The sequence below is a fragment of the Gracilinanus agilis genome, chromosome X, assembly GCF_016433145.1.
Source record: "Gracilinanus agilis isolate LMUSP501 chromosome X, AgileGrace, whole genome shotgun sequence".
Lineage (NCBI taxonomy): Eukaryota > Metazoa > Chordata > Mammalia > Didelphimorphia > Didelphidae > Gracilinanus > Gracilinanus agilis.
The window spans coordinates 16,982,997-17,000,728 of record NC_058136.1 but is presented as its reverse complement, the minus strand read 5'-3'; the positions used below and the strand labels follow the sequence as shown (position 1 = coordinate 17,000,728).

Below are 17,732 nucleotides of genomic sequence, written 5' to 3'. Positions count from 1 at the left end.
GCCAAGAACTATACCAACACCATGTTCAGAAACCAGTACTCCAGTATGGCCCCCCAAACCTTCAAATTTGTGGGTAAATTTTTCACAGATGTCTCCCTCTACATCCTTGGCTCTGACATCCATGTCAATGATATGGTCAACGAACTCTTTGACAGTTTGTTTCCTGTGATCTATTCACACCTGATTAACCCTGGCTTCCCTGAGGTCTCCTTGGAAATGGCTGAATGCCTTCGTGGGGCAAGGCGGAACCTCCAAGCCTTCGGACATTACCCAAAGATCATCATGACCCAGATGTCCAAGTCACTGCAGACAACTCGAGTCTTTCTCCAGGCCCTGAATCTCGGAATTGAAGTGATCAACACAACTGACCATTTAAAGTTCAGCAAGGACTGTGGCCAGATGCTCCTCAAAATGTGGTACTGTTCTTATTGCCAGGGATTGGCGATGGCCAAACCTTGTGCTGGCCACTGCAGTGCCGTCATGCAAGGATGCCTCGCTAACGTTGTAGAGATAGACAAATATTGGAGAGAATACATCAGCTCCCTAGAAGAGCTTGTGAAAGGCATGTATCGGGTCTATGATATGGAACATGTCCTACTTAGTCTCTTCACCCTGATCCGAGACGCCATCCTGCATGTTCAGAAGAATGGAGGAAAACTCACTGCCACAGTGAGTACTTTACTAAACCTTTAGGGATGAAATTCAGCTGGCCCACTCATGCTAAGGTGATCTGGGGAGGTGTGGGATGGCCTTACTGGTCACAGAGGAAAAAATGGCTTTGGACACTATGCCACCCATTCTTCCCTGACTTTCAAGCCAGAAGTCTACGTTTAGGGAGGGTTTAGCTTCCCTTAGAGAACATGTGCACAGAGCAGATGGCAAAAACCATTTTTAAGCCAGCTGTATGAGGTTAGCCTGGCATTCCTTTAGCTTAGTTATTACTAATTCTTAGCCTTCTGATATTTTTTCAGTATATTATCCATAATTATTTTTAATTTTAGGAGACAATCTCATTGTCTACTCCTCCAATTCGTAGTGATCTTCCTAGCACACAGCTGTTTCTACCCCTCCCCCTTCTACCAAAAAAATCTTCAAATGGCTCCCTGTTGCCCAGAAACTGAAGATTCTTTTGCCTGGCATTCAAGGACCTCAGCACCCTCCAAGACCTGTCCACCCTACTTTCTCCAGTATTACTTTGTGGGTCCTTCCATGTATTTTGTGCCCAAGTCAAATGGTGCCACTCTGTCCCCAGAGAGCCATCAGTGCTTTCCCACCCTCTCTTCTTTGTTAACTCTGTGCCCTATGCCTCAGATTCGTGTTCTCTGTCTCTCTGATTTTCTCTGTCTCTCTTTCTCTCCCTTCCTCCTCTCTCTTAATTCTTACCCTTTCTTTAAAGTCTAATTCACATACTACCTACATCATGAAATCTTTCCCATGATTACTCTGTCAGCAACAACCTTCGCCCTTGGACTTTCCCATACTCTCGGTTTTGGAGTTCCCTGGTCCACTTCTCATTTTTTCCTGTGTAGTACTTGTTATGTGATTTGCTGTCCCCTAGAGTCTCCACTCCTCCCATCCCACCTATGCTATTAAGAGAGTAAAAGAATTAAGGGCAAATTTTGGCTCAAGTATTAGATGAGCAATTCTTGATATCTTTAATTTTTACCTCACTTGAGTTTCCAAGTGTAGCCTCCTCCCACCCCAAACAGAAAGAGAGCCATCCCTTGTAGTAAGGAATGAAAACTAGGAGTTGGAGGAGGAGGAAAACAACTCGGCAAAAATAACCAATATATATGTCGATCCCACCAATGAGGCCATAATCTGCCTCCACATCCCCATCCTCTCACCTCTGCCAGAAAAGAAAGAAGGTGCATTTGCACTTCCCTTTTTCGGAGCCAAGCTTGATCAAGAGAATATTGCGGAGCGTTCATTTTGAAATTTTGTTTTCCGTGATCTTGCCGTTTCTGTTGTTGAAGTCATCCTGTATGGTTTTTTTCCTGGTTCTCTTTGTTTTATAGTTCCTATGTCTTCCCATCCTCTGAATTAGTCGTATTTCAGTTATTAGGAATTGAAAGAAAATGTAAAGTAACGAGATTAGAGCAAGAAGGGACCTCATCATGCCTAGTTCTCTCCTTCTCAGAAGGAGACAACCAAGGCCCAGCGAGGAGGGGAGTGTTTTGTCTTCCAAGGCCCCTGAGTGTGTACCTTGCTTGGTTATTAGAACTCATGCCAGCTCTTTCTTAGTCCCCCTAAGCCTGGGATTTTTTAATGCCACAGAGAGCTTAGGGTCTTATTTTGTATTATATGTCAAATACATGCATTGTTTTTGCTTTTAGGACCAGTGACTCCTGGTGCTTTATATCAAATGGCAGAAAGCAATCCCTGACATTACAATTCTCAGCCTGTGTCTCAGAGGGAACTGGGTGCAGAGGACAGGCTGGGATTTCTGGAGGCATAGGAGGAATCTCAGTGGTGGGCACAGAACACTTAGCTACATGCAGGTTATGAGACCCTCAGGATGCCCCAGGCACAGACACAAGCATCACTGTCTGCCTTTAACTCTTTCCTTTCCCATTTCTGAAAAGGCAAATTTTCTGTCAGGTCTGGGCAAAGGTAGCCTATAGCTGCGACCAGGGGGCAGTTAGGGAACGGCCGTTGCAGAGACTTTGAAGGTGTCTGGCTACGTCAGGAGAGATCCCAGAGTCCTAGATACCGTGATTGTCTAACACAAGGGTGGTGGGGTCTGTAATGGATAGTGCATCAGACATGGAGTCCAGAGGACCTGGGTTCAAATCCCACCCTTAGACACTTACCAGCTGAATAATGTGGGTACTGGACTAGATGGCATCTGTGATACAGTCCTGTTAGGAGAGGCCTTTGCTTTTCTGAGGGAATGCAGCTGTTACATTTTGGTACATGCAGCTGTAGAGAGCTCTGACCTTGGAGTTCTGATGTCTGCCTAAGTCCTAGCTATGCCATTTATTAGCTATGTAACCTTGGCCAAGACATATATCTCTCTGGAATCTTGGGGGTTTTTTCCTTCAGAATGGGAGAAATCGTGTTTACTTGACCGTCCTCACAGGACAGTCGCGCAGTGTGCTTTTGGTGTTAGAGTTAAAGACCCTCTAGAAAGAGGGCTGGTAATTATAATTGTGGCACCTGGGATCGAAGGACTTTGTAGCCAGAAAGGGCCTGAGATAGCGTTTTATCAACTGAGACCCAGGAAGGAGCGGCTTGTCTGAGATTTCCAGATCTCTTTGATTGGGATGATGGGTTTTCAATCCACAGACTCCAGTATTATACAGAGGGACTGGACATCGTGCTTTCATTTCTGGGAGGGATTCCCAGGTGAAGAATCTCCCTCCACTAGGGCAAGTTGCCAATTTCTTTAAAACTGAGAGAATTGCCTAGTACACTGAGAATTTAGCGACTCGCCCCAAGTCCCAGAGTCCTTATGTGATGGAGATAGAACTTGAACCAGTCTTCCTTGCTGTGAAGCCAACTCTCTTTCCATAATGCTACTTCTATTGTATTAACTTAGCTACAGCATAAAGGCTGTCAAGAAAACCACAGAATGTCAGAGATGTAAGAAGCCTCAGAGATCGTTTAGTCCAGCCCGTCATATTTATTAGTGGTCTTGCTATAGTCATTTGTTGTTTAGTTGTTTTTCAGTTATATCTGACTCCATGTGACCCCATTTGGGGTTTTCTTTTTTTCATTTTATTAAAACCTTTACTGTCTATCTTAGAATCAATACTATATATTGGTTTCAAGGCAGAAGAGCAGTAAGGGCTAAGGGGTTAAGTGACTTGCCCAGGCTCATACAGCTAGGCAGTTTCTGAGTTCGGATTTGAATCCAGGACCTCCTGTCTCTCAATTTATGGAGCCGACCAGCTGGCAGAGATACTGTAGTAGTTTGTAGTTTCCTTCCTTCTCCAGCTCATTTAACAGATGAGGAAACTGAGGCAAATTGGTCCAAGCGACTTGCCCAGGGTCACACAGTGCCTGAGATGGCATCTGAACTCAGGAACATGCACTGGCTCACCTAGCTGCTATAATCTTAGATAATTCTAGTAGTAGAAGTAGTAGCTCACATGTCCGTTGCAACTGTTACACAATTTTGTACCTTCCCCACAACAGCAACGTTTTACAGAGTAGGTTGCTAAGGCTTAAAAAAAGGCAAAGTGATTTGCTTGAGATCTCACTGCAAATTGGTGATTTAAAGCCAGGAGGGCAGCTAGGTGGCTCACTAGATAGAGCTCCAGGCTTGGAGTTGGGAGGATCTGGGTTCAAATTTGACCCCAGATGCTTCCTAGCTGTGCAACCCTGGGCCAGTCACTTAACTATATAATTATAATTATATAGTTAATTATATATATATATATATAATTATATAATTAGCCCTCTCCAGCTGACTTAGAGTTGTTACTGAGACAAAAAGTAAGGGTTTGAGAAGAAGAGTAAAAGCCAGGTCTCTTGACTTCCAATCCAACCCCCTCTGCACAAGACCCTGCTAAACCAAATCTTGAATTGTTCTCAAAACCAAACCAGGCCCCCAAAGCCACCAGACAATGGGCTTTGCTTAACACCTATTTTTTAAGCTACTGAGACTCTCAAATGTCAGACTTGAGCCCCAGAGCAAACAAATTCAAGGAAGCCAATGTGTTTCTGGAGGACATTTATAATGGGAAGCCTGCCACTGTCCCAGTGATAGTGTTGTAAATGGCTGTGCCTTGGCTCTCCATCTGCATCTCGAGCACTGGAATAAATCTCTTTGCCCCCCAAAGATGATGGAAAGTGGCTCTTTTGATGAAACCCTCCCTATTAACTGGATCCTTTCTGTATCCTATACCTGCGAGCCAACCCTCAAATATGCCTTGTCCAGAAAATCAATCTCCAGCCCCACCGTGCCCCTCAAAGTGGTGAGCGCCGTGGGCTTGGTTTTTAGAAGGGAAGCAGTTTTCAGGCCTGAAAATGATGCTAAGCATCCTTCTCTCTCTCTCTCTCTGGATTCTACATGAAACATTCAGTGTCTATACTGCAGGGGTGGGTGGGTGTGTCCCTCGGAAGTTTCCTGAAGCTTTCTATGATTTTCCTGTCTGATTTGCCCCTTATTTTCCTCTCCCCCAAGAAGGTAATTACTCAGAGCTCCTCATCTAGTTGTTTGCACTTGTATTTTTCCACTTTCATTTGTGTACTCTACTGATTCATCTCTGCATCGGGGCTTCCTCCCCCACAGTCTCATTACTTGGGCTTGTTATTTGCGTCATTGAATGTTGCTTAGAATTGCAACCTCTCTGCCACTGCTTCCCAGCCCTCCCTTTCTTTCCTCCTCCTCATATTCTTTCTTGGTGCATTCAGGCAGAGGAGCATCACTGAACGCAGAAGGGAGGAAAAAGAAGCCTTTCCATTTTCGCCATTTCTATTTGTTCCAAAGACAGGAGAAACCCCATATGTAGCAAAAATGGATGCGTGTTAGCTCTAGATGCGCAATCATCACCTTGGTGACAGGATTCTGGGAGCCGAGCTCTGTGGGTGATGGGCAAAGTGATGGATTGACAGCAGGAGGAGATGGGTTCAAACCTTTGCTCTGACCATTACCAGCTGCGTAACCTTGGGGGGATGGCTGAAACCAGAAGTGTCAGACATGCAGCTGAGAGCAGCCACTCCCCAGTGCAGTCAGAGCCAGATTCAGATGTAATTGGGAAATAGTGAACAAAATCAAGAAAGATATAATCGAACAGAAGGAATATCAATTACATTTGCAAACCAAGTCAGTGTGGTACAGCAAGGGATCCTTATGACTGGCTTAGTGGCCCCTGTTTCTGTTGCACCTTAACAGCCCTGACTTAAATGCTGAGCCTCAGTTTCCTGATTTATGGAATGGCACTCGTAATCATTGTCCTGCCTACCTCCCGGGCTCACTGGGTGACTTCTGCAAAGTGGAGCACTGCTTCCATTGACCCCACCGAAAGGTTAGCAGAGTACAGTAGTGGGGAAACTACTTTGTAAACCCTATAGAAATCAGAGCCTTTCTAAAGCATGTTACAGTTTGTTAAGCATTCCACACAGAACATCTCCTTCACCCCCACACCAATCTTGGGAGATATGTCATAGAATCATCTCCACTTTACAGATGAGCAAATTCTAGCCCTCGCCATTAGCACCTAAGCGTAGACAATTTCAGAACCAGAGGAGATCTCGGTGTTCTTTTCAGCCCCCGTGACATTATTGGCTTTTTAATGAATATTTTCAGATTTTGTTGATTTTTTTTTTACGGTATGAGATGCTCCTGCCCACTTGGTGAGCCTTCCATGTAGTAGCAAAATGGTCAAGCTGAAACAGTTAACACAGTGACCAAACCTGAGTGCATGTGCAGCATCCTTTACCCATAGCCCCCCACCTCTCTGAGGAATGGTCGTTCTACTGAGCCCCACCTGCTTTTGGAGGTGGTGATCTTGCTTTGACTTCCCTCATCACAGTCCTTGCATAGATTGGGTTTGGTTGTGATAGTTGTTTACTTCACTCTTCAGCCATTCCTATTTCCCCAAGATTCTCAGAATTGGTCATGTTATTTGCTTCTTATGAAGGAGTAGCAGAATTAGCATTTATTGTGCTAATTACTGTGTGTGTGTGTGTGTGTGTGTGTGTGTATTATCTGATTTGCTTATTTTTTTTTTTGCTTCTTAGGGTCTGTTTCTTTACTTTTATTAGTGTCTCATGTCATTAACATGACATCCACTCCTCACTTGACTTCCAAGTTTGAGTTTTGAATTTGCCATCCCTGCAAAATGTTCCTTTCAATCTCTCTCTCTCTCTCTCTCTCTCTCTCTCTCTCTCCATTTCTTCCTAGAACCCCTCTTTGATCCCCAGCCCCTACTTTTCAGCTCCTGTTGGTGTCTTGTCTTCCCATTAGAGCAGAAGCCCCTAGTGGGAAGAGACTGGCTTTCTTTGGGCTTGTATTTTAAAAAAAATTTTTTTAAACCCTCACCTTCTGTCTTGGAGTCAATACTGTGTATTGGCTCCAAGGCAGAAGAGTGGTAAGGGCTAGGCAATGGGGGTTAAGTGACTCACCCAGGGTCACACAGCTGGGAAGTATCTGAGGTCAGATTTGAACCTAGGACCTCCCATCTCTAGGCCTGGCTCTCAAACCACTGAGCTACTCAGTTGCCCCCCTGGGCTTGTATTTTTATTGCTAGTGCTTGGCATCTGTGCTTGGCAAATGGTTAATGCAAAATAAATGCTTCATTTGGAATGTATGCCCAACAGCACAGCCTCATGAATTTTATGGAAAAAGAAATTGAGACCCCAAGAAGTATCGGGGGGCCTCCCCAGTATCATATAAACAGTCTTTAGACCCAAATTTTCTGATTCTAAATCCTATGCCTATCTAAGGTACTCAGGTGGCATAATAGATAAGAGAGCTGAGCCCGGAGGCAGAAAGACTTGAGTTCAAATCCAACCTCAAACAGGTACTGGCTGTGTGACCTTGGCAAGTCACTTAACCTCTGTTTATCTCAGGTTCCCAATCTACAAAATGGGGATAACAGTAGCATCTACCTGCCTGGGTTGTGAGGCTCATGTGAGGTAATAGTTGTAAAGCCCTTAGCACAATGCCTGGCACATAGTAGGTGCTATACAACTCCTTATTCCCTTCTCTCCCTCCCCCAGTGCTCTAGCCTACTAATGAGGCCGCGTAGGGGCTTGACTTCTTCAGGCCAATTAGCTCCATACAGGGGAAAAAACAAAATGAAACATCTATTCCCTGTCCAAAAACCGAACTCCACCTACCCTTGCCCAGCTATTTCACGTGTGTGTCCTTGGTCACAATGGGGGTTTGTGCAAGTGGTGTGATGAAAACGCAGCTCTACTCCTGGAAAAAAACAACTCGGAGCTTGGGCCCCACTTCTGATTGATCAGTAACAGTTTCTTCGTAGAATTAGCCTCTCCCAAGGAGGCATATTTGTTGCCAGAAGCAGGAGATAGTTGGTTTTGCAGATGACTTACCTACCATCGCCTGGGTTCTAAGGGATGCCCTTGTTGCTGTCAGGTTATTGCCATCTTTGTTTCTTTCTCATTTCAAGACAGAATAATATAGTGGCAACTTGGAATAAGAAGCTGGTCTGCTTTGGAATCCCAGATCTCCCTGTTGAATAAGAAGCCACAGGCAACTAATGTCATCTGCCTGTGCCTCAGTTTCCTACCCTATCAAGTGAGGATGAATGCCCATACCACTCTGGGACTGGGCCTTTTTGAGAGAAGGGCTTTGTGAACCCCGAGGTGCTATCCTTTCTCCATTCATTCGACAAGCATTTGTTGCTAAACTGGTCAGTGTGAGGACTTGAGTGTTGAAGATGGGCACCATCCTTTCCCCCCGTGTGGCTTTGGGCAGTGTGCTCCCCCTGCCTTGACCTCGGTGTCACTATTATTATCTTTACTATTTAAAAGGTAAATGCTGGCCCGGAAGGTGTGTGTGAACTAGATGATGTCTAATGGAAAGTGCAACAGAGAGGGAGATTTTTAAAAATCCCATTTTATGGATGAATTTTGATTTCATACAGTTGCTGCCTAACAAACAATCTTCTCCTCTCCCACTATCTTCCCTGGGGGGGGGGGGAGGGAGGGAACCAATTAAACAGAACTATCTGCTTGAAAAGTTTCAACTGCCAGAACACGTCACATTCTGTACTAAGAAATCTAGCATTTCTTATCAGAAAGGCTGGCCGTGGATTCCAGCAGCAGTCATTTGGAAACAAAGTTGATCATTTGAATTGGCTGGGACTGGGTTGTTTTTCAGGGTTATTGCAGTCACTGTATACATTGTGGTCCTGGCTCTGCTTTCTTTGTTCTTGATGGGTTCGTGCAAGTCTCTCCATTTTTCCCCTTGAATTTCTCCTGTTCTAGTTTCTCCGGGCACAATAATATTCCATTATATTCCTAAGCCACAGTTTGTTCAGCTATTCCCCCATCTCTGGCCACCTGCTTTGTTTTCAGCTTTTTGCCAACACAAAAAGAGCTGCTATGAATATTTCCTTCTATATGGGGCCATTCTTCCTGCCACTGACCTCCTTAGGGTATATGCATAGTAGTTCTGTAGATTTATAATTAGAGCTCATATTTATATGGCACTTTCTTCACAACAACCCAAGGGCAGAAATAGCTTTGGTATTGCATAATGTCTTTCATATTCTTAAGGGAGAAAAGAGAAGATCACAGCCCACTTCCTCTCAGACTTGGGGGTTAACCTCCTGAGCAAGGAAGGAAGGAAGGGAGGGAGGAAGATTTTGTTTTGCTTGATAGGAAAGCAGGAGAGCACCTTGGTGACCGAGTTGGGGTGAGGCCCGAGTTAGCTAGCTCCCTCCAGATCCTGGCAAAAGGAAAGTGAACTATCAGCCTGGGAGTGATCTTCTGTTCAGAGGGACAGCAGCAGAGAACATTGGGCATGTTAGAGTCAAAGTTAGAGTCTATTCCATTAATCACCATTCCCATTCCCATTTAAAAGGGAAATACTTCCAGTGCCTCTTGTGTAGATTGTGCAGAGAAATCTTGAAACTTGGACTATTGCTGGATCATTCACTCCTGCAAGCTCAACAGGTTCGCTTGAGCAGTTAACAATCTACAGTACCTTTACTCCACCCCCCATCACTTCTTGTGTGTACTATGGCTTTTTTTAAAACCCTCTTACCTTTCATCTTAGAGTCAATTCTATGTATTGGTTCCAAGGCAGAAGAGTGGTAAGGGCTAGGCAATGGGGGGTAGGGGGTCAAGGGACTTTCCCAGGGTCACCCAGCTAGGAAGGGTTTGAAGCCTGATTTGAACCTAAGACCTCCCATCTCTAGGTCTGGCTCTCAATCCACTGAGCCACCCAGCTGCCCCCTGGACTGCTTCTTAAAATCTTTTTTTTTCCTGAATAGCTAAATATAGTCCCTTATTGTGGCGTGGAGATGACTGTGGGCTCTCAAGGCCGTGCCAAAGAAGTAGAACGTTTTGGCAGATCTTACAGAGTAGTGAAAGGACCTGGGTGCAGATCCTGTCTCTTCCACTTGTGTGGATCATTGAATTATAGGTTTAGAGTTGGAAAGGGTCTTGGAAGACCCCAAGCCCTGCCCCATCACCCTCTACAGATGTTGCTTCTACCAGGTGGGGGGAAGTGACTTGCCCAAGGCCATTGAGGCAGGCAGCAGCAGAGCCAAGATTTGACCCCAAGATTCAGTTACCCCAAATCCAGCCTGGTTTCTACTGCATCAGTCTAAAGCAGGAGAATTTGAGTACAAATTTGGAAACAAATTTGAAACAAAATGCAGAAACAAACTTGAAACCAAGCAATCCACTGTGATTTCTTCATAGCAGGGTTGCTACTTTTCTCTTCAGGAGTTTCCCATTGATTTGTAAATGGGTCAAGAGGAATATGTCTTCCAGACTTACAGCAGCTTTAGAAGAATAAGCCTAATCTTCACCATGATTATCAGCTGCTATTTTCTGAGGTTCAGGACACCGTTTGAAGACTAGCGGGGGGAGTGAGGTGCAAAAGTTGGCCTTTGTTTCAGCCAGGCACTGATTGGGTAATGTCCTTGGAAAAGGTCCTTTAGCATAACCAGGAAAACAATATATGCAATGACTGCAATAATGGAAATGAAAAGAACACTAAAAGGAAGCCGATTACCTTGTAATTGTGATAATCAATCCTGGACCTGGAGAATAATAATAACTCATACTAATAACATCTTACGTTTATATAGCACTTACTATGGGCCAGGTGCTGTGATAAGCACCTTACAATTATTTTCACATTTGATCCTCATAACAACCCTTGGGTCGTGGGTCTCATTATTATCCCCATTTGGCTGATGAGGAGCCTGAAGCAAACAGAGGTTAAGTGACTTGCTCAGGGTCACACAGCTTGGTAAGTGAGGTCAAATTTGAATTCAGCTCTTCCTGATTCCAGTCCTGGGGATCTCTCCTGGGAATGCACCTCACCCCTTTCCTTGGAGAAATGGAAGGCTATGTATGGGTGCAGGATGTTACATATGTCATCATAAGTGACTGCTGTGTTGGTTGGTTTTGCTTAATCATTTTTAGTGGGGAAGATACACTGCCTGGGTGGGTGGATAGAATATGTCTGAGAAGGACTGTGATCTGAAAGCAAAAGGCATTAAAAAAAACCCCTTAGATACAAGAAAGGAAAGAGAAAAGGTTGTTTGGGAGAGTGAATGATCCAAGGGGGCACATTCATCTGGAGGGAGGAAGTGCGTTTGCCTTCTTCCCCCGTGCAAGCAATCCTGGAAAAAAAATGAATACATTTTTCCTTCTCCATTCCCCTCACAAATGCAGCCATTCTATCTGGGTGCTGTCTATTATCATTTCCTTACAGAGAGTGTATCTAGCCCTGCTGCTTTTTGCAGATAATTAATTTTGCTCCTAAATGTAGGAAAGGGTGATTGTAATCAGTGTGTTTGTACTTTCTGCCACAAATAGAGCCCATCAGAGATCCGTGGCACAAATAAACCTCATAAAATATGCAGCCCCAACACTGCTCGAAGTTAATGTGCTATCTGATTTTCAAAGCAAAAAAAAAAAAATTAAAAGCAGGTTTGGGTATTCTTGTACAGCTATTAGACAAGCCCCTCTGGGTGTGTGTTTACCTCCAGCCTCCACTGTAAATTATTTTTATTATAAATGCCCATGAAGTCTAGCTGAAGAAGACTTGGATTTCAGGCACAGGAATCAATTTGTCAACATAAATATATTTCTGCGTTGTGGGTATGGGTGGAGTGTGGGGGGACTTTTTTCTCTTCAATTTGATAGAAATACAAATGATGCTGGGTAATCATAGATGATTGGGATTTAGGGTCAAGTGCTTTATGGGGACAAAGTGTTTTGCTCACATTAGCTCTTATGTTTTTCACAGAACAGCACTCAGAGGAAGAGAGGGTGAAGGGGGAGAAAAGGGGGGCGGCACGTGATTTGCCTAAGGACATACACACACACACACACACACACACACACACACACACACACACACACACAGAGCTGGCATGTGGTCGATCCATGAGTCAAGCCCAAGTCTCAAGCCTCCAAATTCAATGCTTGTTCTTCAGTACAATCTGACTAAACAGCCTCCAGAGAGCTAATTCCTCCTCTCTTCTAGCCTTGCTATTCAGTGTAGTTTCCAGAGAAAAAGGCAGGAGAAATTTGGTTCAAATCCTGCCTCTCCACAGATGAGCTGTGTGGCCCTGTTGAAGTCACTAAATAATTCTGACCTTTAGTTGCCCCATCTTTCAAATGGGGACAATAATGGCACTGACCTTGTGGAATTCTTGTGAGGAGCTCTGAGTGTCAAGCCCTTTGCAAACTTTAAAGCACTCTATTAATGTGGTCATTACAAACTCAGCCTGCTGGACCCAAATGCTATTTTATTCCCTTCATTGGGCTTCGTGGAGGGTTATGGGGGCCGCCTGGCTAGACTTTCTCCTAGTATGAAAGCAGGCTGGGTTCAAGCCCCTTCACCTTGTGGTGTTCACATAGAAATATGCTTTTTCTTTTTCAGCACATAAATATTTCCTCTTGAATTACTATGTATATGAAAGTCAGATACCGTTGTGAGCAAGACTGACTTAATAATAGAATCCAATATTCCAAGGATTTCCTCCTCTAGCGTGGCCTCCCTCCACTGAATAGATCATAACCCCTTCCGTGCCTTAATATAACAGTTTCATCAGGCCCTGGGAACCCAAACAATCCGTCCCCTGGTAACCAGCCTTCTGGAGATGAGCCCCTCACAATGCAGAGAGGCTAGAAAAGGCCAGGTGCTTTGGAAAGAGGCCAGCCTTTTTTAGCTCTGGACATTTGAAAACCCTTAGCACCGCCTCAGTTGACAGTCATTGAGCTCCATCAGAGCCACTTCTATTTTAAAGAATTCCAAGCTTTAGAAATATTTGTAGGTAGCCCTCTGCTAAGGACTTTGTTTCTGACATTTCTGCTTGTGAAGTGGCAAACAGTGGAGTTTTGCCAATGTTTTGGGAGGGTTTCTTAGGCTAAAAGATAAAAGCAGTGTGATGTCCTAGGGGAAATATGATACTGCTCTAGGGGCTGTGAGCTCTAATCCTGTGACTGTGGGGTGGGCGCCGAACTTCTCTGGGACTTAGTTTGGAACTATAGTAAGTGATGTCTACAGAGCCATCTTGGCCCTCTGGAGGCATGAGACAGAGAGAGAACTCTTTTTCAAAAAATTGTCATTTATTTCCTTTTTAATATTCTTTTTAAATACCGATTCGCCCACTGGGAAGGCGAGCAGTCTGATATCAGTTAAACAGGTGAGGCCGTGCAAAATATTTTCAGATTAGCTGTGTTGCAAAAAAGCAAGAAAAACACAAGAAGTGAAAACTGTATACTTGCATTCGTACTCAGAGTTCATCAGCTCTCCCTCTGGAAGTGGCTAGCGTTTTTCATCATGGGAGCAGCTCAGAGTAGCGAGGTATTCGTTTAGTTTGACAACAAATATTGGAAGCATTCCCTTCTTGTGTGATGTGTCTAAACACAGAAGTGCCGGGGTACTGCCTAGATGGATCTTGCCTGTCTCGGTCAACCATTGGGGGGGGGGGAGATAGAGATTGGCCAGACAGGACACACAGAGGCCCACTTAGCCTAATTCCTGCTTTTCTTCAGGTCTCACAGCTGACTGGATTGCATTGGTGTCTTGCCATACCCCATTCCAGCCTATCCCCCTAGTATGGGGCACCTGCCTCCATAAGGTGCTTCGTATCAGGGAGTGTTTCATAGAAGAGGTGGCTCTTGGAACTGAGATTTACAGGAAGGGGATTCTGATAGGCCAACATGAGGAGGGAAGGGATCCATTCCAGGGATAGGGGCCCGACTGTGTAACACTGTCTAGTCCTCCCCCAGTCCATATTTGGGAAATAGATTTTTTTAACCCAATACTAGAGTGCAATCACCAAGGCAGAAGACAGCAGTACTTTCACCTTGGCCCCATTCCCTTATTATCATAAGCTAATATCACAGAGCTCGTTCTCCAGAAATCTCCAAAAGGGTGAGGAGGAGGCTACTGTCTGCCCTGCCTGGCCTTGCCCTGCCCAACTTTGGCCAGGTTGTGCCCGTGTGGTGATGGAGATTTTTGTACTTTCAGGTGCATACACATAAGGAAATGGAGGCTCACAGAGGTCTAATGACTTACATGAAGTTTCACAAGAAGAAATTAGCAGAGCCGGAATTTGAACTCATCTTTTTTGACTCTGAATGTAACGTTCTTCCTTCCTACTGTATCACCATGTCTAAGTCCACAAAACAAATGAAATGGAGGCTCAGAGAAATGCAGTGACTTGCTTGTGATCAACAGTTAGTGGACACAAGGAAATGTTAAAAATTGTTTCTCTTTGTGATTAAGATAAAATACAGGTTTTTTTTTTGGATTTTCCCATGGTTACATGATTCATGTTGTCTCCCTCCCTTTTTCCCTCCCTACTCCCAGAGCTGACAAGCAATTCCACTAGATTATACGTGTATTATCACTCAAAACCCATTTCCTTATTATTCATTTTTGTAATAGAGTAATCTGAAGAAATACAATTTAAAAAGAAAAAACAATTTACTTTTCTACCTTGGTTTCCTCACATAAATATTATTATGATGCTAACGAATTAAAACCAAAATATGTTATTTAGTGATTCTCACCACATAGCTCCCCACAAGAAGCAGAATATTTTTTATGTAAAAAGAAAATGGAGTTAATAAATCAGGGCTCTCAATCAAAGACAGTGTCTGGCATATAGTTAGTGCTTAATAAATGTGTCCTGATTTGTCTACTATCAACTGTCATTTCTTTGACAAGAAAGAATTTTGAAAATATGATAATAAATTTTAAAGGGAAAAAGTTAGTGAATACCCGAGCTGGGACTTGAACCCAGTTCTCCTGACTCTGAAGTCCAGGGTTCTTTCCCCCAAGTCATTGTCTTGGCACTCAGACAAAACAGGTCTTGGGGAAAAATGAACTTTCAGATCTTAGATCTTAGGTAAATCATAGCAGCCTCAGTTTGCTCATATATAAATTGAGGACATAGCTTTGTGCTACTTTCATCTCAAGATTATTATGAAGAAGACGAATTGTGATTCTGAACCTCCCCCCCAAAAAGATAGACTTGAAATATTGCATCTCTTCTTTTACAATGTTATCAAAACATCTCATCTATGGGGGGGGCAGGAAAGTCACTTTAGCTTTCAGCCTCAGTTTCCTCTTTTGAGGGAGTTGGACTAGATGGTCTCTAAAGTCTCTCGCAGCTCTAGATCTAGGATCCTATGACCTTTCCAACCCTATGATACATAACTTTGCTTCTTGTGGAAGACTCTTTAGAGTTAAAAACAAACAAAAAACAGAAAATCTTGGTCCCGAGTCTTGTGGCAGCTAGCCAGTTTGCAAATGTGGAGATAGCTTTCTTTGCTCAGTTGCTGGCTAGTTTGAGAAGGAGGTGAACAAGATTGGGAACACTGAAGAAGAAAGTGTCCCTACCAGCAGGAACATTTCATCCACACATATCTATTTATCAAGTTTTCAGGGTTCCAACTCCACTTCCTCCCCCACAATTTCCTCTTAAGTCCCAGTGTGTTCATAAAGAACATTCTGAAGGTGCTTTCCTTGCCGTGGCGTGACCAGCTCCATTAAAAGATGCTCTGAATTGCCTCAGTTGCTGTCATCATTGACCACTAGCTGGGTGAGGGACTGGGAGTAACAAATAATCATAAATCTCCTCTCAGTAATAACTCCATAGAGATGCTTTCCTAGCAAGATTGTTCAGACTAGAGGCTGAGGGGGCACCCTGCCCACGGATGGGTTGACTCAATATTGCAGGTAGTGGCGTAATACGAACGATGGCTTTATGGGGAGCAGCCCTAGCAACTCACTTTATATCTTGGTGCTGAGGTGGGAGGTCTCAAAAAATACCATAAAAGCCATCGATTTTACTCTAAGGAACCTGTGCTATAATGCAAAGTTCTCTGGGCTTGGAGTGAGAAGACTTGATGTTCTGGCCCTGACACCTGGGAACAGTGTGACTTTGAACAAGTTGGCTCATTGCTTGTTGTCCCCTCAGATTCCTTATCGGTTCTGTTATCCCCCAAATTAGCGTCCAGAGCTGGCCAAGGTTAGTACTTCCTCCTATTCGATCATACTGCCTCTCGTTTTGGTGGCCTTTAGCGCTTCCCTGTCTTCATAATAACTCCTAAATATAAAGAGTGCAAGAATCATTTCCCCCATCCCCCAGATGAGTAAACGGAATCTTGGAAGGCAGATGGCACTCGCCCAGAGCCAGAACAATTTCTCTGATTGCATATCCAGTGGTAATTCCACTTTGAAGCCCTTGTAGCCCTCTGAATTATTAGCATTGTCAAATATCTATTGAACACGTCCTATGCATAAGATCCTGAACTAGGCAGTCCAGGGACATGATAGTAGTTGAAAGAGAGCTGTCTCTGGAGCCGGAGGACTTGGATTCAAATCCAGCTTCTCACACTTGTTAACCAGTGTATGCTGGGACATCACTTACCTTCTCTGGCCTTTGGTTTCCTTATATATTGAATGAGATGTTTAGGCTTGGTAGCCCGTAAGGTCATGTCCCAGCTCTAGTTCTTTGCGTCTTTTGTCATCTCAGCACAAAATTTACTCCAGACCTCAATCTCATGGGCTCATCTGTAAGTCCCGAAAGATCTTTCACGTAATATTGCTGACCTGACCTGCTAGGGATGACCAGCTTAGCGATACTGACCATATCACAGAGGCCCAGTGACCTTGGGAGCTTGCTTCACATAATATCAAAAGGCCTTGATACCCTGCCTCACATTTATGTGGAAAGATTGTCGGTCTTAGCAGCAGCAGACCTGAGTGTGACTCCCAAATTTGACTCTGTATTATAGAGATCGAGTGAGTGAAAATATCCTGGAGCCCCACTCATTCCTCATTCATGAAAGGGGGATAATAGTGCTGGAACTGTTTAGCTAACACAGTTATTCAAAAAAGTGTTGGAAGTCTTAAAGTACCATGAAAGTAGGAGTCGTTTATATTTTAGTCCTCTGTGAGATGCAACCTGGTGTAGAGTAGAAAGAATGTTGGACTTAGAACCTGAGTTCAAATCCTGCTTGCACTCATTAATTATATTTTAATGGTTAAGTTAACCTCTTGAAGCCTCTGTTTCCTCCTCTGTAATACGGAGGCATCTAGGTGGTACAGTGGATAGAGCACTGGGCCTGGAGTCAGGAAGGCCTGAATTCAAATTTGGCCTTGAAAACTTACTAGCTTTATGACTCTGGGTAAGTCACTTTGTCTTGTTTGCCTCAATTTCCTCATCTGCAAAATGAGAAGGAAATGGCAAACTACTCCAGTATTTCTGCCAAGAAAACTCCAAAAAGGGGTCCTGAAGAGATGGGCACAACTCAACAACAACAAAATGGAAATATTTTTTAAAAATTATTTACTTATTTAAAAAATATTTTTCCATGTTTATGTGATTCATTTTCTTCCCTTCCCCTCTTCCTTCCCCCCTCCCAGAGCCAACAAGCAATTCCACTGGGTTGTACAAATGTTATCACTTGATCCCTATTTCCATATTATTCATTTTTGCAATAATCTTTTAAAACCAAAACCTCCAATCATACATACTTATAAACAAATGATAAGCTATTTCTTTTTCTTCTGTGTTTCTACTCCCACAGTCCTTTCTCTTAATGTG

The 17,732-nt window shown here is 43.8% G+C and overlaps 1 protein-coding gene across 1 annotated transcript in view; it reads left to right on the top strand.

Annotated features, from left to right (window-relative positions):
- The window catches only part of GPC3 (glypican 3), a gene marked incomplete at its 5' end in the record, with an annotated part of 495,727 nt that continues 477,995 nt past the window's right edge, over positions 1–17,732 (top strand). Inside the window, one exon of the mRNA XM_044682692.1 lies at positions 1–669. Within this exon, the coding sequence (XP_044538627.1) occupies positions 1–669 (669 nt within the window). The remainder of the gene's footprint in view (positions 670–17,732) is intronic.